The 24,222-nt window shown below is 37.1% G+C and overlaps 1 protein-coding gene across 2 annotated transcripts in view; it reads left to right on the forward strand.

Moving 5' to 3' along the window:
- taf1 (TAF1 RNA polymerase II, TATA box binding protein (TBP)-associated factor) overlaps positions 1-24,222 on the forward strand; it is a 140,792-nt gene that overhangs the window by 18,169 nt on the left and 98,401 nt on the right. For both annotated transcript variants that reach the window (XM_039765844.1, XM_039765845.1), the window contains exons 4-5: positions 3,289-3,405; positions 23,460-23,582. In XM_039765844.1, coding sequence (XP_039621778.1) covers positions 3,289-3,405; positions 23,460-23,582 — 240 coding nt within the window. The remainder of the gene's footprint in view (positions 1-3,288; positions 3,406-23,459; positions 23,583-24,222) is intronic.

The following is a 24,222-nucleotide window of genomic DNA, read 5'->3' on the forward strand; positions in this document are numbered from 1 at the left end:
GCTATTTATTTGGGTACTGTATTTTTCTGAACACTGCACAGCAAACACTTTTGGTTTTACTTTGACTGTTTTTAACAAAAGCTCATGAGCACTTTCCACCATCCCCTGGCTTCAATGAGATTTCTCAGCTCATCTCGGTCATAACTATCGACGGTGTTGGTTCAACAGACTCCCAGGTAGGAAGAGGGAATCTGTAGGGGGCTGACATCATCACACTATTACACAGTAACCAGGTACATTACACAGTATTGTAAAAAAAATAAAATTAAACAAGTACAACTTTGCTTGCAGTGTTATTTAGTAGTATAGAAACAGTATTCACACATTTGAACAGAATGGTCCACATCCGACCTTTTAAAACTAAAGTATCTCCAGACAACAGACACAGCACCTTTTTTCGTCAAAAGTTCTTCTGTGTTATCATGTTCAACTTTATCATCTGCTACAGCTTCAGTTTCAGAATGTTCTTTGTCCATGTTTACCGCTCAATACCTCCACTAACGCATGTTCTCCGTTGCATGCATATTTTGCGGTGCACCAGTGAAAAAAGTCCCGCCCTTAAACAGCTTCCCGCTGTGCCACATTCCGAATGTTGTTTAGGCTATTTAAACCGGTGTTCTGGTATGAGAAAAATCCATATCATCATAAAAATAAAAAATGGTTTTTGGTATGAACCGGTATACTGCCAAACACTTTTTATATATATATATATATATATATATATATATATATATATATATATATATATATATCTCTCTGTATATCTCTCTCTCTCTCTCTCTCTCTCTCAGGGTGGGCCATTAACAGTATATGGATAAACCTTAATAAAATGGGAATGGTTGGTGATATTAACTTCCTGTTTGTGACACATTAGTATATGTGAGGGAGAAAACTTTTCAAGATGGGTGGTGACCATGGTGGCCATTTTGAAGTCGGCCATTTTGGATCCAACTGTTTTTTCAATAGGAAGAGGGTCATGTGACACATCAAACTTATTGGGAATTTCACAAGAAAAACAATAGTGTGCTTGGTTTTAACGTAACTTTATTCTTTCATGAGTTATTTAAAAGTTTCTCTTTGTTTACAGCCATTGACATGTCGCAGAGGTTAACACGTGAGGAGCGGATAGAAATTGTGTTGATGTCTGGTGAACGCAGTAACCGGGTCATTGCAGCAGATTTCAATGCAAGACACCCTACGAGACCACCCATCTCCCATGCTACAGTTAGCAAACTGCTTGCTAAGTTTCGTGAAACTGGTTCAGTGTTGGATTTGCCAAAATGTGGACGCATGAAAACTGTCACTAATGAAGAAACATCAGTGGCTGCCCTAGCTTCATTCAGCAAGAGCCCACAGTGTAGCACTCGCCGCATGTCACTGGAGAGTGGCATTAGTCGAACATCCCTTCGGCGGATATTAGCTACTCACAAATGGCACCCTTACAAACTCCAGCTATTGCAGCATCTCAACGAGGATGACCCAGATCGGCGCACTGAATTTGCAGAATGGGCAAAACAAAAATTGGAACAGGACCCTCAGTTTAAACAGAAGATTTTGTTCAGTGATGAGGCAAACTTTTATGTGAATGGTGAAGTTAACAAACAAAACCACTGCTATTGGTCTGACACTAACCCACATTGAATAGATCCCTCCAAGACTGTTGGAACAAAAAAATTGATGGTATGGTGTGGTATATGGGGTACAAAGATAGTGGGGCCATTCTTCATCAATGGAAACCTCAAGGCCACTGGATATGCGAAATTGCTACTGAACATGATAATGTGTTTCCCTCTTTATGCACTGAAGCTGGCACGTTCCCTGAGTTTTTCCAGCAAGATGGTGCACCACCACATTATGGGTGTCAGGTCCGAGCATTCCTAGATGAACAGTTTCCTGGAAAGTGGATTGGTCGTCGTGGGCCAGTTGAATGGCCCCAAGGTCTCCCGATCTGACCCCCTTAGACTTTTATCTTTGGGGTCATCTGAAGGCAATTGTCTATGCTGTGAAGATACGAGATGTGCATCACCTGAAACTACAGATACTGGAAGCCTGTGCTAGCATTTCTCCTGCGGTGTTGCTATCAGTGTGTGAAGAGTGGGATAAGAGGGTTGCATTGACAATCCAACACAATGGGCAGCACATTGAACACATTTTATAAGTGGTCAGAAACTTGTAAATAACTCATGAAAGAATAAAGTTACATTAAAACTAAGCACACCATTGTTTTTCTTGTGAAATTCCCAATAAGTTTGATGTGTCACATGACTCTCTTCCTATTGAAAAAACAAAAGTTGGATCCAAAATGGCCACCATGGTCACCACCACAAACAGGAAGTTAATATCACCAACCATTACCATTTTATTAAGGTGTATCCATATAAATGGCCCACCCTGTATATATGTGTGTGTATGTATGTATGTATGTATGTGTGTGTGTATGTATATATATATAATATATATATATATATAAAAATAAATATAATTCATGTCTGTCACGTGCAGGGTGAACCTTTTCTCATCTGTGCCAGTGGTGGACCTGCCAATTCTGGTATTCTATGGCGAATACCAATTGAGCTCTACGGTGCCAGGCAGTGAGCACAGGGCCCACTTGAGGACATCCGTCCCTCAGGCCACCCACATGAAGTCTGTTTCTGATTGTTTGTTCAGAGATATTCACACCAGTGGCCTGAATGAGATCATTTTATAGTTCTCTGGCAGTGCTTATCCTGATCCTCCTTTCCCAAAGGAGCAGATACCGGTCCTGCTGATGGGTTAAGGACCTTCTATAGCCCTGTCCAGTTCTCCTAGAGTAACTGCCTGTCTCTTGGAATCTCCTCCATGCCCTTGACTGTGTTGGGAGACACAGCACACCTTCTTGCAATGACACTTTGAATCCACAGGTAGAATTTGGAACCTGTGGAATCTCTGTAGGGTACAGGTATCGCCTCATGCTACCAGTAGTGATATTGACCGTAGCCAAATACAAAACTAGTGGAAAAAAGCAGCTGAAACTGATTAACAACCCCGTCTGCCACTTAACTGACCAGATCAATATCCCAGAAGTTTCATTAACTTGATGCTATACTTTGATTAAAAAGTATTCTTTTAACTTTTTTGAGCATTATATATATTTATATGTATATATATATGTGTGTGTGTGTGTGTGTATATACAGTACATATGTTATATATATATATATATATATATATATATATATATATATATATATATATATATGTATATGTATTTATTATAAAAGAAGTTAATGTATAACCATTATTTGTGCAGGATGGGTTAAGAGCACAGATGATGCTGTTGATTATTCAGACATCAGTGAAGTGGCTGAGGACGAAACAAGAAAATATCGGCAAGCAATGAGCCACCTGCAGCCCATAAAAAAAACAGGTATGATTGGTTTCAAGCATTTCTTTAAATTAAGTCTTATTTGCGCAAAAAACAATATATGCTTTTATTTGGCTTTGTTCATACATATTACATTTCTAAGGATCAGTGATCATAGGTATGGATTATTAGTTCAGAAGAGGGCTATATGTGGAACTGGTGGCTATTGCATGAAACTAGTATGATAGCCAATGCAAACAGGTATATTTTTGCAGATTGGTTCCATACACCTGCTAAATTGTGTCCTATCTCCACAGTAAAAAAGACACTTCACAATTACTTTTCCAGGAAGGTAATATTCCATGAAGAGTGTGTAATCCCAGAATGTCAAAAATGTCACAGTTGCCGTACTGAAACTGTTCCCTGAACACAGCTGACCAATTAAGGGTGGTGGTGATGATCTTTTTCATAAGATGATACCTGGTTTTACAATGAAGCTTTTTTTTTTTTTTTTTTTTTTATATAAAGTAGTCCTTGGCAGGTCTGTCCTAAAGGGTCATGATAAGGAAAACAGTCATAATCCTAATGTATCATTGTACAGTCATACTTCTGCTGACAAATAGCAAGTCAACTACCTTTTGGAGGTGACCTTTAGAAACCTACAGGATACCCTTGTCCTTAATGGTAGTAGAAGAGTCCGAAACGAAATATATTCTGACCATGTCCAGTTAACACCTTTTCATGTTAAACCGGATGCCCTTGAATGGCATTCATGTGTGTAACATAGCCCTACTCATTTCAGTTCATTACATTATTGTTACCATGTATTTGTCACAGATAATATTTATCTGTATAAATGGTATCAAAAAGATTTAATTTGTTCACAGTTAAAAATGAAATGGAACTGAACTTTTACGTCCTCCTGTTTGTTTTGTTTGATGTATTTGTAGAACACCTGTAGTACTAAAGTAAAGAGTAACAATAAAGAAATATAAGTAAATGCTTACTTTTTTAATCCCTATAAAAAAACAACATACAATCTAGTGATCTTTTAGTAAAATAAGATAAGACTAATGCAGAGATATAGAAAATAATTTAAAAATAAGAAAATTGACTAAATTGGAGCAAATTTAAAACACTATATATAACATTTGTGTTTTGAGATGTGATATAAAACTGGAATGTTTGAGTTTTGCAGTGGTATTCTTTCTAGATAGGTAGAATATGAGCAAGTGACGTATATATTCAACAGTTAATCCATATATTAAAATGAAAATAAGTCAAATATTCTGTAAACTAGGAATACGTCAGGTATTGTTATGGTATTTTTTTCCTCCTTGTTAAAGTGCTTTGCCTGAGTTGTACCTTTTCCTTAAAACAATTGTATAGTAAAATGAGTTGTATAAATTCAAGTTTAATGAGGTAAAAGGATCTCGTATTTGCTAATATATAGTCAGACGTTTTGATAAGCTTTAATATCAAATTGTGTTATAAAAATCTTTAAAGTTGGTTTTATTTCTGACCTCAGATTACATGTTTTATTATAAACCTTCTCTTTAAAATGAAAAACATGAATACAGATGGGTCTCAAGTTCAGTTCAGTTCAATTCAACAAGCTCCATATTTGTTACCCAATTTTGTAAGCAAGTCATAAACTTGCTCTGAAAATGTCTACTAAATGGAAATCAACTCGAATCTATAATACATTATTATTTACTAGCCATGTGCGCCTAACTACGTTGCGTGTGTTAATATTGTCTGTGAAGGGCTCCCTGTTTAAATTCGGCTGCCAGTCGTGAACAGGGCCCTTTGTCGCACAGCATTATGATTTTTTATAATGGAAACAAAATTACGAAAGAAAAACCTTGGATATTGATTTTATAGGAGCGACCTACTCGGAATCACTGTCCGAATATTAATTATGTGGTGGTGTAGGAGCATTTCTGTTTCTGTCCGTTCACAGTCCGTCTCGTTTTCACGATGCTGTCGTTTCCTCTCACGATCTCTTCTCAACCTTTTTCTAATCTCGCAGGTTGCTTTATGGCAATCCAAAGAGTAAGGCAATATACACGGAGCAATGGTTATAAAAGGGGGTTACATAGGTATCCAAGCTCTTTAAAGCATAAATAGGGATCACTTCACTAACATGTGAGCAAGCCACGGTACAACTGTGAGACGCACAGCACTTGCCGGCTACAACGTAATAATAATAATTTCCTGAACGTGCAGTTACGTTGTCATTAATTTTACCCACTGTCTTTCTTTCATTCATATGTTACATAGGCACGTACCTTTTATCTTCGGCAATCTCATTCTCTAACCAGGCCTCAAGAGCTAACCAGCGTAACACTGTCCACCACCCCTTTCGTTATTCCGGCACATTGTTGACATCCGTGAGTAACAACACCGTACTAAACTGGAAGGTGGTCTACGCATGCGTGGGATTCGCGGACAAACAAAGATCAAGGTCTAAATGAAGATCTCTTTAGTTAATTTAAAGCACAACAATTTGTTTAGTTTGAATGTCTGTTTTTTGAGTACTACAGTCTTCAGTAGTATAAGCCTAGAGGAGATTCTTAATGCAATGCCTATGTTTTAGCTGTCTCTCTACTGCCATCTAGTGCTTCTTCTAATTCATTCACGGACAAACAAAGATCAAGATCCAAATGAAGATTATATATAGAGATTTTTAGCTGTATGCACCACCAATTGCATTCAGTGGTGTGTGTGCACAAAAGCACAAAATGATTGAAAATGGTGACAAAGTGCATCCTATACTGCACATACTTTGAATGTGACGCCTTCTATGTATTCATCCATGTCAAAACTAGCTTGCTTTGTTCATCTATACTAATAAAAGGCAAAGCCCTCACTCACTCACTCACTCATTCACTCACTCACTCACTCACTCACTGACTCATCACTAATTCTCCAACTTCCCGTGTGGGTGGAAGGCTGAAATTTGGCAGGTTCATTCCTTACAGCTTCCTTACAAAAGTTGGGCAGGTTTCATTTCGAAATTCTACGTGTAATGGTCATAACTGGAAGCTGTTTTTCTCCATTTACTGTAATGGAGATGAGCTTGAACGCCGTGGCGGAGTTTAGTGTGACATCATCACGCCTCACACGTAATCACGCAGTACATAGAAAATCAGGAAGACCTCCAAAAAGCGCTGAAGAAAACATGCATTATATAATTGAGAAGGCAGCGAAACAATAAGAAGCAAGCGAGTGACATATACAACCATATTCATGAGTTCTGCTACTTCGGAAACAAAGCACGATGTAAACCTACACTTTAAATTAAGTTCATAAGACAGGCTGCCGCTGGCGTTTGTAATTTAGTGCCTGCCCATATAAGGCCGTCCGTCAGCGACAATCCAATAGCAAACTCCACTAAATATTCACGGGTTAAGGACTGTGCTTATGCAGAGGAAGATGAGATGGTCAGCGTGGTGTTTGGCACAAACTCAGCGAAACTGCGAGAGAAAGTTTTAAGTGCCAGGACTAAGGTAACATTAAATACAGCCATGGACATAGCGAGATGGCACCAGCACAACTGGGAACCGATGCATGTACACCGAGCAGCTCCACGTGAACTGGCGCAGTGCACAGATAAAAGCAACAGTTCCAAAGGCTGAACAAAACGAATTACACAATTGAAAAGGCAGCAAAAATATGAAGCGTCTGATACATACAAGCATATTCATAAATGCTGCTACTGTGGAAACAAAGCACCACGGTGGAAAAAGTCAATGTCCCGCTAAAGGAAGACAGTGTAAAAAACCCGTGCATGCAGTGTGTCAGGTCTCGGATAAAGAAGAAGCGAGCTGTTTATTGATGCAGTAAGAAGCGAATCGATGAATGAAACCTGTCATCTTTACAGCGATTGACAAACACGGAATGTAACTTGAACACAACACATCCTACAAATACAAACCTGATTGAAAGAAATAATGATAATCAAATCATTGATGACAGCAACACTCAGTAACACTCACAAAACAAATACTGTATATTGACAGTCATGTTACGTTATTTTTAAAATGTTCCCTTTTCTTTTCTAGCTTTTTAACACACTACTTCTCCGTTGCGATCTGGCGGGTATATATATATGTATATATATATCGATCTACATACTCGAATAATGGATACTTTATTAGCCATCAATGATTGTTTTGGTAAAGCCATACTCAGTGTATCCATTAGATGAACGGTAAAAAAGTAAGAGTGAGGGGAGGATGCAGGCTGTAGTGCGCGTCAACTCTATCTGAATTGCGCGATCACATTTGAAAAAATATATCTTTTCTTTTTTTTTTTTTTTTTTTTTATTTATTAATTTTATTACAATCAATACATAGCAATCAAGTTTTTACAAAAAAAAATTATGCTAGAACAGATCGATCCCCACCCTTGAGAGAGAGAGCAAGCAAAACGGTGTAAAATTTAAGGCTTTTAAAAATACCTAAATCAACAAATTCTCTGTGCTTTATAAAATCATTTCAAAATATTACTGATTAGATCCTGCCATGTTTTGAAAAAGTCTGCACAGATCCTCTAACTGAGTATTTGATTTTTCCAATTTTAAATAATATAACACATCAGTTTCCCACTGACTTAAAAGAGGAGAGTTTGGGTTCTTCCAGTTTATCAGAATAAGTCTGCGTGCCAACAGTGTAGTGAATGCAATCACAGTTTGTTTGTCTTTCTCCACTTTAAGACCCTCTGGAAGAACCCCAAACACAGCTGTTAATGGGTTAGGAGGGATTGTGAGTCCAAGACTGTCTGAGAGGTAATTAAAATTTTTGTCCAGAATAATGTTAATTTGGAGCAGGCCCAGAACATGTGACCTAGTGAGGCTGGGGGCTTGGTTGCAGCGTTAGCAGGTTGGATCATGCCCTGGAAACATTTTGGAGAGTTTTAGTCGAGACAGATGTACTTCGATATATAATTTTGAGTTGTATAATTGTATGCTTTAGCATATGGAGCTTGAGTGAATTCTCTGCATTGCTACTTTCCACTCCTTTTCTGATATATTAATTGAGAGGTCATTTTCCCAGTGTCCTCTTGGATCTTTGAAAGGAAGGGATTGTAAAAGGATTTTATATATTGTAGAGATGGAGTCTAACTCCTTGAAATTGAGCAATAATTTTTCAAGCGTGGATGAGGGTGCAAGATGAGGAAAATCTGGAAGGTTCTGTTTAACAAAGTTCCTGATTTGAAGATAGTGAAAGAAATTTGTAGATGGAATGTTAAATTTGGAACGTAATTGTTCATAGGATGCAAAGGCGTTGTCTATATAAAGGTCTCTAAGCAAGTTAATTCCAAATTTTTCCAGATATTAAAAACTGCATATGTTTGTGAGGGTTGAAAGAGGTGGTTCTTTTGCAGGGGTGCCACAGAAAGAAGCTTCTCCGTCTTAAAATGCTTTCTACATTGGTTCCAGATTCTAAGTGAGTGGAGCACAATTGGGTTATTAGTGTATTGCCGATAACGTGTGTTTATTGGAGCACAAAGCAAGGAATACAAAGAAGTACTGCAGGATTTTACTTCTATTGCGGTCCATGCCTGTGTATGTTCTTCTATTTGTGTCAGGTTCTTATCGACTGTATATTTGCGCCCAGTAATAAAACTGGAAGTTAGGTAGAGCCATACCGCCTTCTGCCTTTTTGTCTTTGTAGGGTCCCTACAAAAAATATATCTTTTCAAGTTCTATTTAGTCCATATGTGTCAAACTCAAGGGCCACGGGCCACATCCGGCCCGGCATGTAATTATATCCAGCCCGCGAGATCATTTTATATACTATATTATTGTTATTAATGGCCGGGTATATGGCGCTGGTAACACAATAAACTACAGATCCCATAATGCAGCGCTTCAGCTGCCTTGCGAACTTTACTACGCGTTAATCAAGTCTAGCTTGATGCTGCAAGTTATTCTGAAGCTAGCTCACCACGATGCTGAAAGAAAAGTTGATTCTGAAAATAGAGCCTTTAAAACCGATGGGAGGCTGAGTATATGTTTACTGAACCCGTGTGTCTCATTTGTGGAGCTAATGTGGCTGTAATTACAGAATTTAATCTAAGGCGGCACTATGAGACAAAACATCAGGGAGTTCTGTGTTGTGGAGATTCTCAGGATGGATTGCAGGTGCTCATCAGTGAGGCTGAAAGACCTGAATGCAATGGAGAAGATACAGAAAGCAGAAAGAATTAAATAAGAATCTGACACCAGCGGACGTTTTTACCCGTGCACAATCACAAAGTGATTTCAAGTGAGTTGCTTTTATGGGAGACACAAATGCACCAGTGCAGCTTTCCCTGTTGCCAAGTAATGTTAAACCAAGAGTAGTCACTACGGTTGTTCCCAAATCGCACTTTGCTGATAAACCCGGCGCACTGAGTTTGCCACGGCGCTTTGGTGACTTTGAAGAACAAAAAAAGTCCGTCTACATGCGGCTCGAGACCTTGTGCATGTTTGGTAGCACTGCGTCTGTGTGAGAAGCTCTTCTCAGTGATAGTAAGACTAACAAAACAGCACACAGGGAGTTAGCCTCACTGATGAGCACCTGCAATCCATCCTGAGAATCTCCACAACACAGAACCTCACGCAAACATAAGCGAACCTGTTGCCAAAAATAGATGCCAGGCGTCCAGCTCTAAAATGACATATGAGCAAAGACAACTGAATGATTTGATTTGTTATTGCTGAAAGGAACACATTTTATTTATATTTCCAGGTTTTGTTATGCAGCATGTTCATATTTGAATTTGTATAATCTTGAAAGGATATATTTTATGGAGAACAAAATCTTTTGGGATATTTAAAATCTAAGTTTATTTTTATATAAATTTACATAAGAGTAAAAGAAATTTGAATGTTTGTTCTTTTAAGTTATTTAAGGTTTGAGTTGATTTATTCACGAATAATATTCCTGTCTGTTTTACCATTCCTACCAAAGATATTTCTATCGACTAAATAAAAATTCCTTCTATTTAAAATTTAAATAGAACTTGAACAAATCGATAGTTCATAATATCCCGCCAGACTTGCGTAGAAGCGGGGGTTATGCGTTTTAACAAGCAGCGTATTGCACTGATACGAGAAATAGCTGTGTGTGTATATATGTAGATATGTGTGTATATATATATATATATATATATATATATATATATATATATATATATATATATATATATATATATATATACACACACATATATATATACACACATATATATATATATATATACACATATATACTGCTCAAAAGAATTAAAGGAACACTTTTTAATCAGAGTATAGCATAAAGTCAATGAAACTTATGGGATATTAATCTGGTCAGTTAAGTAGCAGAGGGTTGTTAATCAGTAGGTCTGATAAAGAAGAAGGCGAGCTGTTTATTGATGCAGTAGAAGCGAATCGATGAATGAAACCTGTCATCTTTACAGCGATTGACAAACACGGAATGTAACTTGAACACAACACATCCTACAAATACAAACCTGATTGAAAGAAATAATGATAATCAAATCATTGATGACAGCAACACTCAGTAACACTCACAAAACAAATACTGTATATTGACAGTCATGTTACGTTATTTTTAAAATGTTCCCTTTTCTTTTCTAGCTTTTTAACACACTACTTCTCTTCTCTACGCGGGTATATATATATGTATATATATATCCCGATCTACATACTCGAATAATGGATACTTTATTCGCCATCAATGATTGTTTTGGTAAAGCCATACTCAGTGTATTCATTAGATGAGCGGTAAAAAGTAAGAGCGAGGGAGGATGACTTATTGGCTGTAGTGCTGTGGCGTCAACTCTATCTGAATTGCGATCACATTTGAAAAATATATCTTTTCAAGTTCTATTTAGTCCATATGTGTCAAACTCAAGGGCGGGCCACATCCGCCCGCGTGTAATTATATCCAGCCCGAGATCATTTTATATACTGTATTATTGTTATTAATGGCCGGGTATATGAAGCGCTGGTAACACAATAAACTACAGATCCCATAATGCAGCGCTTCAGCTGCCTTGCGAACACTTACGCGTTAATCAAGTCTAGCTTATGATGCTGCAAGTTATTGCGAAGCTAGCTCACACGATGCTGAAGAGAAAAGTTGATTCTGAAAATAGAGCCTTTAAAAACCGATGGGAGGCTGAGTATATGTTTACTGAACCCGTGTGTCTCATTTGTGGAGCTAATGTGGCTGTAATTACAGAATTTAATCTAAGAGCGGCACTATGAGACAAAACATCAGGGAGTTCTGTGTTGTGGAGATTCTCAGGATGGATTGCAGGTGCTCATCAGTGAGGCTGAAAGACCTGAATGCAATGCAGAAGATACAGAAAGCAGAAGAATTAAATAAGAATCTGACACTTCAGCGGACGTTTTACCCGTGCACAATCACAAAGTGATTTCAAGTGAAGTTGCTTTTATGGGAGACACAAATGCACCAGTGCAACTTTCCCTGTTGCCAAGTAATGTTAAACCAAGTCGTCACTACGGTGTTCCCAAATCGCACTTTGCTGATAAACCGGCGCACTGAGTTTGCACGGCGCTTTGGTGACTTTGAAGAACAAAAAGTCCGTCTACATGCGGCTCGAACCTTGTGCATGTTTGGTAGCACATATCTGTGTGAGAAGCTCTTCTCAGTGATAAAGACTAACAAAACAGCACACAGGAGTCGCCTCACTGATGAGCACCTGCAATCCATCCTGAGAATCTCCACAACACAGAACCTCACACCAAACATAAACGAACCTGTTGCCAAAAATAGATGCCAGGCGTCCAGCTCTAAAATGACATATGAGCAAAGACAACTGAATGATTTGATTTGTTATTGCTGAAAGGAACACATTTTATTTATATTTCCAGGTTTTGTTATGCAGCATGTTCATATTTGAATTTGTATAATTTTGAAAGGATATATTTTTATGGAGAGCAAAATCTTTTGGGATATTTAAAATCTAAGTTTATTTTTATATAAATTTACATAAGAGTAAAGAAATTTGAATGTTTGTTCTTTTAAGTTATTTAAGGTTTGAGTTGATTTATTCACGAATAATATTCCTGTCTGTTTTTACCATTCCTACCAAAGATATTTCTGTCGACTAAATAAAAATTCCTTCTATTTAAAATTTAAATAGAACTTGAACAAATACGATAGTTCATAATATCCACGCAGACTTGCACGTAAGAGCGGGAGTTATCCGTTTTAACAAGCAGCGTATTGCACTGATACGAAATAGCTGTGTGTGTATATATGTAGATATGTATGTATATATATATATATATATATATATATATATATATATATATATATATATATATATATATATATATATATATATATATATATATATATATATATATATATATATATATATATATATATATATATATATATATACATACACATATATATATATATATATATACACATATATACTGCTCAAAAGAATTAAAGGAACACTTTTTAATCAGAGTATAGCATAAAGTCAATGAAACTTATGGGATATTAATCTGGTCAGTTAAGTAGCAGAGGGGGTTGTTAATCAGTTTCAGCTGCTGTGGTGTTAAGGAAATTAACAACAGATGCACTAGAGGGGCAACAATGAGATGACCCCCAAAACAGGAATGAATGGTTTAACAGGTGGAGGCCACTGACATTTTCCCTCCTCATCTTTTCTGACTGTTTCTTCACTAGTTTTGCATTTGGCTACAGTCAGTGTCACTACTGGTAGCATGAGGCGATACCTGGACCCTACAGAGGTTGCACAGGTAGTCCAACTTCTCCAGGATGGCACATCAATACGTGTCATTGCCAGAAGGTTTGCTGTGTCTCCCTGCACAGTCTCAAGGGCATGGAGGAGATTCTAGGAGACAAGCAGTTACTTTAGGAGAGCTGGAGAGGGCCATAGAAGGTCCATAACCCATCAGCAGGACCAGTATCTGCTCCTTTGGGCAAGGAGGAACAGGATGAGCACTGCCAGAGCCCTACAAAATGACCTCCAGCAGGCCACTGGTGTGAATGTCTCTGACCAAACAACCAGAAAGACTTCATGAGGGTGACCCAAGGGCCCCATGTCCTCTAATGGGCCCTGAGCTCACTGCCCAGCAGCATGCAGCTCGATTGGCATTCGCCATAGAATACCAGAATTGGCAGATGCACCACTGGTGCCCTGTGCTTTTTACAGATGAGCGCAGGTTCACCCTGAGCACGTGACAGAAGTGAAAGGGTCTGGAGAAGCCATGGAGAACATTATGCTGCCTGTAACATCATTCAGCATGAGCAGTTTGGTGGTGGGTTAATGATTGTCTGGGGAGGCATATCCATGGAGGTCACACAGACCGCTACAGGCTTGACAAAGGCACCTTGGCTGCCATTAGGTATCAGGATGAAATCCTTGGACCCATTGTCAGACCCTATGCTGGTACAGTGGCTCCTGGTGCACGACAATTCCTGGCCTCATGTGGTGAGAGTATGCAGGCAGTTCCTGGAGGATGAAGGAATTGATACCATTGACTGGCCACCACACTTTCCTGACCTAAATCCAATAGAACACCTCTGGGACATTATGTTTTGGTCCATCCAATGCCATCAGGTTGCACCTCAGACTGTCCAGGAGCTCAGTGATGCCCTGGTCCAGATCTGGGAGGAGATCCCCCACAACACCATCTGTCATCTCATTAGAAGCATGCACCGATGTTGTCAGGCATGTATACAAGAACACAGGGGCCATACAAACTGCTGCATACAATTTGAGTTGCTGCAATTCAATTTTGGCAAAATGGACTAGCCTGCCACATCATTTTTTCACTCTGATTTTTGGGCGTCTTTGAATTCAGGGCTTTGTAGGTTGATCATTTTCATTTCCATCAAGCGATGTGGCATCCTTTCGTTCCTAACACATTACCCAGTCTATATCAGTATAGATATCCAGGAGGATTTCTTTTTCCCATTGAGATCTGATGTGTTTTCAAAGTGTTCCTTTAATTTTTTGAGCAGTTTATATATATATATATAATACACATATATATATATATACACATATATATATATATATATATATATATATATATATATATACATATATATATTCACATACACATATATATATATATATATATATATATATATATATATAGATATATATATGTATGTATATATGTGTACATATATATATATATATATATATATATATATTGTCACAAAACGAGACAAAGACAGAAAAAGGTTTGGGGCAGCCACCCATGTAATTTGGTATCCTGGCTGCAAAAGTCGTTTTCTTTCCAAATACCAGCACTGAAGTGCTTACAACAGAGTCCAAAACAAGACTGTCAGAGAAGGGAAAAGGGAAGGCTTTTAAAGGGGGAGGCAGGAAGTGAGGTCATAAGGATTGGGCACGTGTTCATCATTCATTGGATTAGTCCCGGATGTGACATCAGGGGGGCCGGAGCTGGCAAGGTCTGTCTCCATTGGCTCGGTCCCAGAAGTGAGGTCCAGAGAGACAGGTGGAACCTCCCGGGTTAGGTCTACAGGAAGTGAGAAAGAGAGTTAGTGCACTCTGCCACATCCCGGCATGGCTCAGAACTACCTTCACTGAGCCCTTTAGCTGCCTCCCATGCGTGCGTGACTATATATATATATATATATATATATATATATATATATATATATATAGATATATAGATATTTATATATATATATATATATATATATAGATATATATATATATATATATATATATATATATATATTTATATATATATATATATTTATAGATATATATTTATAGATATATTTATATATATTTATATATATGACAGCAACACTCATCACTCACAACAGTGACAAAACAATTACATTGACAATCATGTTACATTATTTTCAAAATGTTTCCTTTCTTTTCATTGCTTCTTCAACACACTACTTCTCCATGTAAGCTGGTATTTTGTTAGTGTATTATATATATATATATATATATATATATATATATATATATATATATGTGTTTATATATATATATATATATATATATATATATATATATATATATATATACATATACATACACACAGTGGTGTGAAAAACTATTTGCCCCCTTCCTGATTTCTTATTCTTTTGCATGTTTGTCACACAAAATGTTTCTGATCATCAGGGCTGTGGAGTCGGAGTCGGAGATAATTTTGGTTACCTGGAATCGGAGTTGGCAAAAAGTTAAATGGGAATTAAAAAAGTTAGTTGAAATGTCCCAATTCACAAACAGTCATAATGAACTACTTCTCTGCTGTAAGAGTAAAGCCCAGTGCATGCAGTGCATAATGTTACCACAAAACGAACATGTCAAGTAACCATGAAGCATGCTTTTCATTGACTGTATGCGTCACTATATGGGATGTAATGCACAGGTAAGGTGCGTCACCACTTTCCATTGTGTCATGTTCCACTGTTACAGGGAACTGTGAACCTAGCCTAAAGCCCCCCATACATTTACAGATGCACTGACGATTTTTCGGCCGTTCAACGAGTCATCACGCGCCAAACGCCTAAAATATCTGGTGTGTTCTCAGCTACATCGGCTCCCCTTCGCTACGCGCCAGTGAAGGGGCCGAAGGAGCCGAGAACACAGATCTCCCTACCTGTCTCCAGCAGAGGCTCGTTCTGCTGATCAGCTGGCCGGTGAGTGACACAATGCACTAAACTTCCGGCTGGCTGACAGAGGAGACAGCCACTGCAGCAGACAGAGGCATCACATTACTTTGGATGGGGGCGGTGGTCAAGATTTTCGGCAAGCTGGATCTGCCCGTCCATGTGGACACCCGCAATCTGCGGCCGCCAATCAATTGTGTTTGTCTTTAATCTGGCATTATAGTAGAGTGTTGGCTTCCTAGCCAGTAGTTCTGTGGTGTAATGACATGTATGTTGCCTTCCTTTCCTTCAATGGATGTAGAATATACATTAGCATAGTATATACATACAGAGGAGTCGGAGTCGGAGTCGGGGAGTCGGAGTCGGAAGATTTAGAAACTAAGGAGTCGGAGCATTTATCTACCGACTCCACAGCCCTGCTGATCATCAAATACATTTAACCATTAGTCAAATATAACACAAGTAGACACAAAATGCAGTTTTTAAATGATGGTTTTTATTATTTAGGGAGAAAAAAAATCCAAACATACATGGCCCTTTGTGAAAAAGTAATTGCCCCCTGAACCTAATAACTGGTTGGGCCACACTTAGCAGCAATTACTGTAATCAAGCGTTTGCGATAATTTGCAGTGAGTCTTTTACAGCGCTCTGGAGGAATTTTGGCACACTCATCTTTGCCGATTTGTTGTAATTCAGCTTTATTTGAGGCTTTTCTAGCATAAACCGCCTTTTTAAGGTCATGCGTAGCATCTCAATTGGATTCAGGTCAGGACTTTGACTAGGCCACTCCAAAGTCTTCATTTTGTTTTTCTTCAGCCATTCAGAGGTGGATTTTCTGGTTTTGGGTCATTGTCCTGTTGCAGCACCCAAGATCACTTTAGCTTGAGTTGACGAACAAATGGCCGGACATTCTCCTTCAGGATTTTTTAGGTGACAGTAGAATTCATGGTTCCATCTATCACAGCAAGCCTTCCAGGTCCTGAAGCAGCAAAACAACCCCAGACCATCACACTACCACCACCATATTTTACTGTTGGTATGATGTTCTTTTTCTGAAATGCTGTGTTCCTTTTACGCCAGATGTAACGGGACATTTTCCTTCCAAAAAGTTCAACTTTTGTCTCATCAGTCCACTAGGTATTTTCCCAAAAGTCTTGGCAATCATTGAGATGTTTCTTAGCAAAATTGAGATGAGCCCTAATGTTCTTTTTGCTAAAAAGTGGTTTGCGTCTTGGAAATCTGCCCTGCAGGCCGTTTTTGCCCAGTCTCTTTCTTATGGTGGAGTCGTGAACACTGACCTTAATTGAGGCAAGTGAGGCCTGCAGTTCTTTAGACGTTGTGCTGGGGTCTTTTGTGACCTCTCGGATGAGTCGTCTTTGCGCTCTTGGAGTAATTTTGGTCGGCCGGCCACTCCTGGGAAGGTTCACCACTGTTCCATGTTTTTGCCATTTGTGGATTATGGCTCTCACTGTGGTTTGCTGGAGTCCCAAAGCTTTAGAAATGGCTTTATAACCTTTACCAGACTGATAGATCTCAATTACATCTGTTCTCATTTGTTCCTGAATTTCTTTGGATCTTGGCATGATGTCTAGCTTTTGAGGTGCTTTTGGCCTACTTCTCTGTGTCAGGCAGCTCCTATTTAAGTGATTTCTTGATTGAAACAGGTGTGGCAGTAATCAGGCCTGGGGGCGGCTACAGAAATTGAACTCAGCTGTGATACACCACAGTTAGGTTATTTTTTAACAAGGGGGCAATTACTTTTTCACACAGGGCCATGTAGGTTTGGATTTTTTCTCCTAAATAATAAAAACCATCATTTAAAAACTGCATTTTGTGTTTACTTGTGTTATATTTGACTAATGGTTAAATGTGTTTGATGATCAGAAACATTTTGTGTGACAAATATGCAAAAGAATAAGAAATCAGGAAGGGGCAAATAGTTTTCACACCACTGTATGTATGTATGTATGTATATATATATATATATATATATATATATATATATATATATATATATATACCAGCAGCACTCATGACAATGACAAAACAATTACATTGTCAATCATGTTACGTTATTATTTAAAATGTTTCCTTTTCTTTTTACTTCTCCGCTGCCAAACGCAGGTATTTTGCTATATATATATATATATATACACATATATATTGATAGATTGATGAGTGTTGTTGTCATAACTATCTATCTGTCTATGACAAAACAATTACATTAACAATCATCTTATGTTATTTTTAAAATATTTCCTTTTCATAACTTCTTTAACACACTACTTCTCCGCTGCGAAGCGCGGGTATTCTGCTAGTATTTAATAAAGTATAGCAGAATTAAATTTCAACCATGTAAAGTCAACAGCGGTATTAAGAACCATCATCACTGTCATTAACAAATGAGGAGAGACTTTAAGGTTCAAGTACTCTTCTAGTTTTCTGGGAACCCCAAGAACTCCTCATCGCTAATGTCAGAATTTATGAAGCTCAGTTGCTCACAATCACTTTGCAGGAGCATGTACTTATCATGCGGCATAACCTGTCCAAAACCACCAGGGGACAAAGCATGTTTGGACCAATGCTCCCTGAGGTTATGTCACCAGTTTAGTCCCATCTCTATTTGTAATACCACAAAGCCCTTCATCTCTTCTTTTGTTGTGGGTTTCCACAAAAAAATCAGAGTCCGACTCAGCGATAATGCACAAAACATTGTCTGCTGAGTATTTTGTTTTCTTCACTCACTTCGCTCCCTCATGAGATGTCGATGCCTTATTGCCTTTATTTACATTTGTTTACATTTCATAACTCACGCACATGCAAGAATTAGATGCTGTGTCAATTAGTCTAACATTCCTCTAAGCAGAGAGGGAATGCCTGTAACATAATGGTGAGTTTTGTCACCATTAACAGCTGATTGTTGCCCTCTACTCCTGGATGTCAACTTTTGTCAGGTAATACACATAACGGTCTGTGATGTAATATTTGCTCCATAAGACACACAGACATTTCCATCCTTCTTTGGGGGAAAGTGCGTCTTATGGAGCAAAAAATACTGTAATTGAAATTCAATTCATGGGGGTGTAATGCGCTCAGTAACTTTGGAAAGTTAAAGCTGCTGTCTCTAGAGACCTGTCTGACTTTTAGTGATGTTGTGATCGATAGGCAGCTAATCTAAATTGGTCAATTTTCACTACAAAAGTATTAATAAAGTACTCAAAAGGAAACTGAAGTTAAAGTAGAGATTAAATTACCTGATATTGCAGATTTGAAACACTAAGAGTCATGATATTAAATAAGACCTGTTATTGGCAAGGATTGTTTTCTAATCAAGCAATTGGGGTTTGCTCACCAGGACTGATGTTGATCACCCTTGCTTTATATTAAAGAAAACAGAGTAATAAACTGTAAAAAAGGAATTGGAGGAATCGTCCTGTACAATTAGACAAAATGCAAGAAAAGTAACTTTAATGAATTCAAACCATTTTATTTTATCCTTTAATTAAAGCAGACACTGTTTGTCCCAGCTTAGACAGTGTGTGAGCTCACATTTTCAATTAGAAAAAGAAAAATATAAAAGAACGTGAAATTGCTGCTTAGTAAACAATAGGCTTGTTCACTTAACAGCATTTTTTTTTACTTCTAAGCTTGATAATCATGTTAGCTTTATATCTTCTTGATAAACATCTTATGAACATTTGATAGATTTGTAGTTTGTTTTTTTTTTTTGAGAATTTGTGCTGTGTTTGATATTTATTTGTGTGTATCATTCACTATACGTTTTGGTGAGAAAGAAGTACTGCATAATTAAAGTAGTAATTCATATTTATATTAGGAATGTGTAGTGTAAAAACTAAAAAAAAATCAGATTAATATGGTAAATATTTTTGAGCTTCTGTAAAGTTTTAATTTCCTCTCAAGGACAACTAAGATCTGTCTGTCTAAATGTATATTTTATGTGGGGGGGAAAAAAAAACTGTAGTGCAATTCATGATTCAAAATGATGAAATCATATATAAGTGTATGTATATTTTCATTTAAGCAGTTTTAAACTGCCAGTATCAATTGATTGAATCAATGTGTAACTATGTAGAATTAGACAAACAGGGAAATAAATTAAGGTTTGTTTTTGATGTATATTACAGAAGAAATTAAACAATGTGACAGCTTGTAATTATGAGAAGCACTTTTTCTTTTATGTTTTATATATATATATATATATATATATATATATATATATATATATATATATATATATATATATATATATATATATATATATATATATATAATAAAAAAAAATTATAAAAATACCAAAGTTAGTAATTCAATACAGAACATATTGCTTCTCCGTGTCTGGCTATGCAGGAGCTTAGTGTAAAAGTTTTAAACAGCTAAAAAAAATGTAATCAGCATCACAGTTGGCCACTTCAGTAACTTGAAAACAGTGATTGGTATTGGCCCTGAAAAAACCTGATTGGAGCATCCCTACTGACTTTCTCTAATATATTTCAACTAAAGAAAGTGATAACAATTTTTAACAGCTTTTTAAATTGTATTAGTCAATTAAATTAGGTCATTTTAAAGTTGTTCATGTGCAGTCATTTTTGGCTAATTATAGTTGATCTTCAGAAACTCACTTGGGCAGTCACAAGGGTAATACAGCTTATCTCTTTGGAGGGTGAATCGATTCTTTTTTTTTTTTTTTTACCATGACCAAAGGCCATGAAAATTCATTTTTTGATGTCAGTTTTTTTTTTTTTTTTTAAATTCTTAAAATGTGGAAAACCTGTAACTACCAAATGTATGAACATTATAGGTATGATAATATTAAAGTGTATATACTTTTCAAAGCAACTAATTGCATGCATTGGTAATTCACATTGTTTGCAATACAACATGTGGTGCACTGGTGATTAAGTGTTTTCTAACTGTTTGTAATCAGACTATATAGTCTGACTAGCAAAATACCCGCGCTTCGCAGCGGCGAAGTACTGCATTAAAATTTTTATTAAGAAGAAAATTAAACCTTTTTAAACTGAAGGAAAATATGCCAAAAATTATTTATTAAGGATCTCTTTGTGTGCCACGTTGTCAGTTCGGCCCTCCGGTTGTAATATGACCAAGCTGTGCGCTGAGCTTACTCTTGAGCATGCAACTTACAGTTGGCCATGTGAACAGTAATCTTGTCTCAAATCTCATAGCTTGGATTGCTGCTGTCATAATCGGTTAGAGTTTCATGGTTTGTTTCAATTACGACAGTATTTGCAGGATTTGTTGTGTTGAAGTGACATTCGGCATCTGTCAAGCATTGTAAACACACAACCAGTTTCATCGATAAAATCACATCCAGCTTTTGAGAGTTTAAACATTCATAAACATCAAAGTGTCCACTACTGAAATTGTCACCTGTGAATCTAAGATGTTTAAGAGGCATTGAAAGTTGTCGAAAGGTGTAAAATATTTGGCCATTTCAGTACACTTGAAAGCGACAACCGAACAATTCAGCGGCAGCCATCAACTCGCATGCAGAACCATAGGTGAAGGGCTTAAGCATTTCACTGTTCTAGTGCTCCTGTGTAGTATATTTATCTCCTGTACTGTCATCAGTCTACACCTTGAACCTGTCCCAGTCATTCAATACATAAGACACAATGTTCCTCCGGATATCAAGAGTGAGCCTGATATGTCCGTGCAATATGTAACAAAGAGAATGGAAAAGGTAGATGGTATCTCCAGGCATGGAAACCACTCGGTAAGTGACAGTTCTTTGATCGATAGAATTTCTTGAAGATGGGCCCATAAGTAACAAAGACTGTTGAAAAGTTCAATATGGCGGCCAACAGTGGCATCATACCACGAAATAAAATGCATACATTGGTTTGAGTTAGTGCAGGGAAGCCGCCTACCAAATTTCGAGAAGATGGGGCCATAAATAAGAAAGTTCAACATGGCGGACGTTGTCGACCGTTATGACCGTTACGTGTAGAATTTCCAAATGAAACCTGCTTAACTTTTGTAAGTAAGCTGTAAGGAATAAGCCTGCCAAATTTCAGCCTTCTACCTACACAGGAAGTTGGAGAATTAGTGATAAGTGAGTGAGTGAGTGAGTGAGTCAGTCATCAGTCAGTGAGGGCTTTGCCTTTTATTAGTATAGATTACAATATGATTTGTGCTTCTTGTTCACATAGGTGGCTAGAAAATCATAAAATGGGAATGTGCTGATAACTCACAAAGAAAAATCAACAAATGTCAATTCAATATCACTCTTCAAAAATGAGAAAACAATTATTGTGGTATATAAATATATTTTGATGTTATTTGAAATGGTCAACTAGGTTTATAGCCTGTAGTGTCCACTAGGATGGATTTTTCTTTTTCCCTTTATGGTCTTCCCAGCAACAGCTGCAGCAATTCTTTTTACTAACACTCACATTTGACAGTTTGTTCTTACAGCTTCAAATCTGACAGTCCGGAATTTGAGTAATCAACAATATGCAGTACATCTTCTGCAAAGTATTTCTTTTGACCATAGCAACAGGTGGTACTTAATGTCATGCTGCAAGGAAAATGAATAACTTAAGTGCATATGACTTAGTTGTTTGTTGCCATGTAGTACATAAAATTAAGTCTATGTAAATTGTATAAAAATTTAGCCTACTATAGTACATGTGTCAATTTTGACCATATGAATCCTGTATTAGATGTTGACTTCTGTCAACCCCACTTTCTCCCCTTTATGTTGAAAAAGTTGATGTAAATTAGTTATGTATAAAGTGCTACATTCAGATAAAAGGAAATTGAATTGTATATACTGTATGGACAATGCTGATCTGAAGATGGTGAAGACTGAAAAGTATTTAGAAGTGTATGCATATTACATTTTTTCATTCAAGATACAATGATTACAAGCTGTTAAAAAGGCCAAGAAAATATGAGTTTACGTCATGAAAATGTAAATATAAATCAAATAATATGTTGTCATCCCTGAACTGAAGATTATTTCCTACAGTGACATGGTAACCTGTGCTCTGTGGAACAGAGAAGACTAAGTAAAGATCTTGTGTAGGTCTTCCTAAAAGTGTCAGTAGTTCCCAAAGACTCAGCAATTGTGATCCAGCAAAATTCTTTAGTGAATCTGGTACTTATGGACACACAGATTAATGGGAATCTGGAATAGTCCATAATGTTTTGTGCTTTTGTGGAGACACCACTCAGGATTTAAAAAAACAACTTGACAAGATATTTGAAAAATGTAACTGCCAACTAACAAGATGAGCTTCATCTACTAAATGGTCTCCTCAATTTTTGTTTTTTTCTAGGTAAGAATAAGGTCACATGATTTAATGCTGTGGTGCTTTTTTCCCAGTTTTGAAATATGTGACATGTATTCGTACACAAATTTAAAAACAAAATAAAAAATCATTTGTTCTTTTTCTGTAGATGATGAAGATGACTATGATGCAGACTCTGAGGATATTGACTCAAAGCTTATGCCTCCACCACCTCCTCCTACTCAGACACTTTCTCTCAAAAAAGAAGAGCCTCCTGCCCAGGCTACAAGTGGTATGTTTCTGTTTGTCTGTTTGTGTTTGCATTGAAAATCAAATTTGCCTAAGATTTTATGTGAATGTACAATATATCTTTGTTTTCAGCAGTAAGCTATAAATAGCAGTAAAGTGTTTATTGTTTACATAATAATTTTCAAAACTTAACAATTTGGGATTATTTGTTCCTAAAGGATAAACAAAGAAGATTTGAAGAGAAAGCTTTAGCAGTGTTTGGTCTAGAACGAATTTTGACAATGCCTTTTTTTCCCCACTTCTGTATTTTTCCGGGGTCATATTTCTCTCCATGTTGGTCAGTTTAAGAAAGGAAGGAAAGATACCATAAGCATTTAACACTAGAATCCCTGAAGCCTACAAAAAAAGTAATGTTGGGCCACCTTAAATTCCTTCACACCTGTTCATCAGCTGTTTTGCAAATGTGTCATCCGTACAAGCAGAAAGCAACCTGTTATCCCATCCTCCACTGATGAAATTGTAGTTCTCCCAGCTCAAGCCTGTTTATCTGGGTGTGAGGTGCCTGGAGTTATATAGGGTAAATAATATATTGTTATTTAGAATACATACATTTCATGTGTGTTCCATTTCTACAGTACAATAATCTGAATAAATGTAGGATGATAGGAAATATGAGGCAAGAA

Source organism: Polypterus senegalus, chromosome 10 (assembly GCF_016835505.1).
Source record: "Polypterus senegalus isolate Bchr_013 chromosome 10, ASM1683550v1, whole genome shotgun sequence".
Taxonomy (NCBI): domain Eukaryota; kingdom Metazoa; phylum Chordata; class Cladistia; order Polypteriformes; family Polypteridae; genus Polypterus; species Polypterus senegalus.